Source organism: Opisthorchis viverrini (genome assembly GCF_000715545.1).
Source record: "Opisthorchis viverrini unplaced genomic scaffold opera_v5_212, whole genome shotgun sequence".
Taxonomy (NCBI): domain Eukaryota; kingdom Metazoa; phylum Platyhelminthes; class Trematoda; order Opisthorchiida; family Opisthorchiidae; genus Opisthorchis; species Opisthorchis viverrini.
Window position 1 is genome coordinate 646,424 of NW_008751870.1, and position 1,277 is coordinate 647,700.

The 1,277-nt window shown below is 44.5% G+C and overlaps 1 protein-coding gene across 1 annotated transcript in view; it reads left to right on the forward strand.

The window, feature by feature from the left end:
• T265_08358 (hypothetical protein) overlaps window positions 1–1,277 on the forward strand; it is a gene marked incomplete at both ends in the record, with an annotated part of 40,001 nt that overhangs the window by 37,886 nt on the left and 838 nt on the right. The window contains one exon of the mRNA XM_009174134.1: window positions 172–390. Coding sequence (XP_009172398.1) covers window positions 172–390 — 219 coding nt within the window. The remainder of the gene's footprint in view (window positions 1–171; window positions 391–1,277) is intronic.

Below are 1,277 nucleotides of genomic sequence, written 5' to 3' on the forward strand. Positions count from 1 at the left end.
CATTTTGGCAGCCTGCGGTTCATCCGAGTGCGTGCCGGTGGGTACAGCGACATGTTGGGTCCAATCGCTCTGTTGAACGACTTTCAACAGCGCCGCTGCGAAAGGTCCGCCTGATTCGACGCGCTGGAGTTCAATCTAGGAGGTCTTTGGGGTGTTGAAGTCACCTACCAGCAGGAGATGAGTGAAATGGTAGTTGGAGGAGTTTTGCTCAAGGGTTTGTATGAGGAATTGGTCATCTTCAGTGGGACTCGAAGGGTTACGGTAGACCACGCCGAGAAGGAGAAATTCGGACCCGCGCAGCGGGATTTCGACCCACAGTGCATCGCAGATGGGGGCAGGGGTGGTGTCAGAGAGGACAATCGGGATGGTAGGGCCGTGCTTCCTCCGAGGGTGAGCTTCCTCCGAGAGTGAGTAATAGGGAAGAAGTCAGAGATATATCGTTTTTAAGTACCAGGCTACAGTTATGGGCATCGAAAGTCTTTGTTAGACATTTCGCGGATAAACTAAGAAGTCAGTGGAAAGGATATCAACCATTTGGCGTGCAATTATTGCGGAATATTCTCAGTTGAATATCTTTCTCTACTGTTACTCTACTTCTTATTCAGAACTTTGTAAAGACCATCAACATTAGGAGCGGCACGACGGGTCATGTTATCGACAGAAGTAGAAAAGCTTGTTTCTACCGGCTATGCACACAAGTGGCCAAAGACAATTAGAGTATTACAAGTCACATCCGGTTTATAGGTCTATGGACCGCTTGAAATTTCGGACCGTGAATATTGAAACCGGTAGTAATCCTCTTCGAGAAAAGGAGTAAATGTTTGAGTAAATTCGCCAGACTGTTTGGCTGTCTACTAAATGAAGAAGAGACCTTCCCAAAAATGTTCGGGTCTACTAAATGGAGTTGCCAAGATCGTCTGTTTGGTCGAATTCGGTTGACCAAATAATTAATTATAAGAAAACCAATTCGGCCCCTTTGATTAAAATGGGTAAGGTTTCGGTATTGGTGACATAAATTATCGGTAGTAGTGTAGGTTTTTTGGTTGGGTCTTGTAGAGAACAAATTCAAACCACCTGAATACTCCCTACAAAGAGGACACTATAGTGTATAATAAAGTCCGACTAAAAGAGATGAGTTTGAGTTGAATTTAGTGGTTAAAGAACGGCTGACATATTTGCGTGCAAAACGTCCGGAAAGTTAAATTAATTTTAAATTTACCGGTGCCGAGGAGTGTGTAGCACTTGTAAACTGCTCTTTTTCATGCTCAGTATCATCT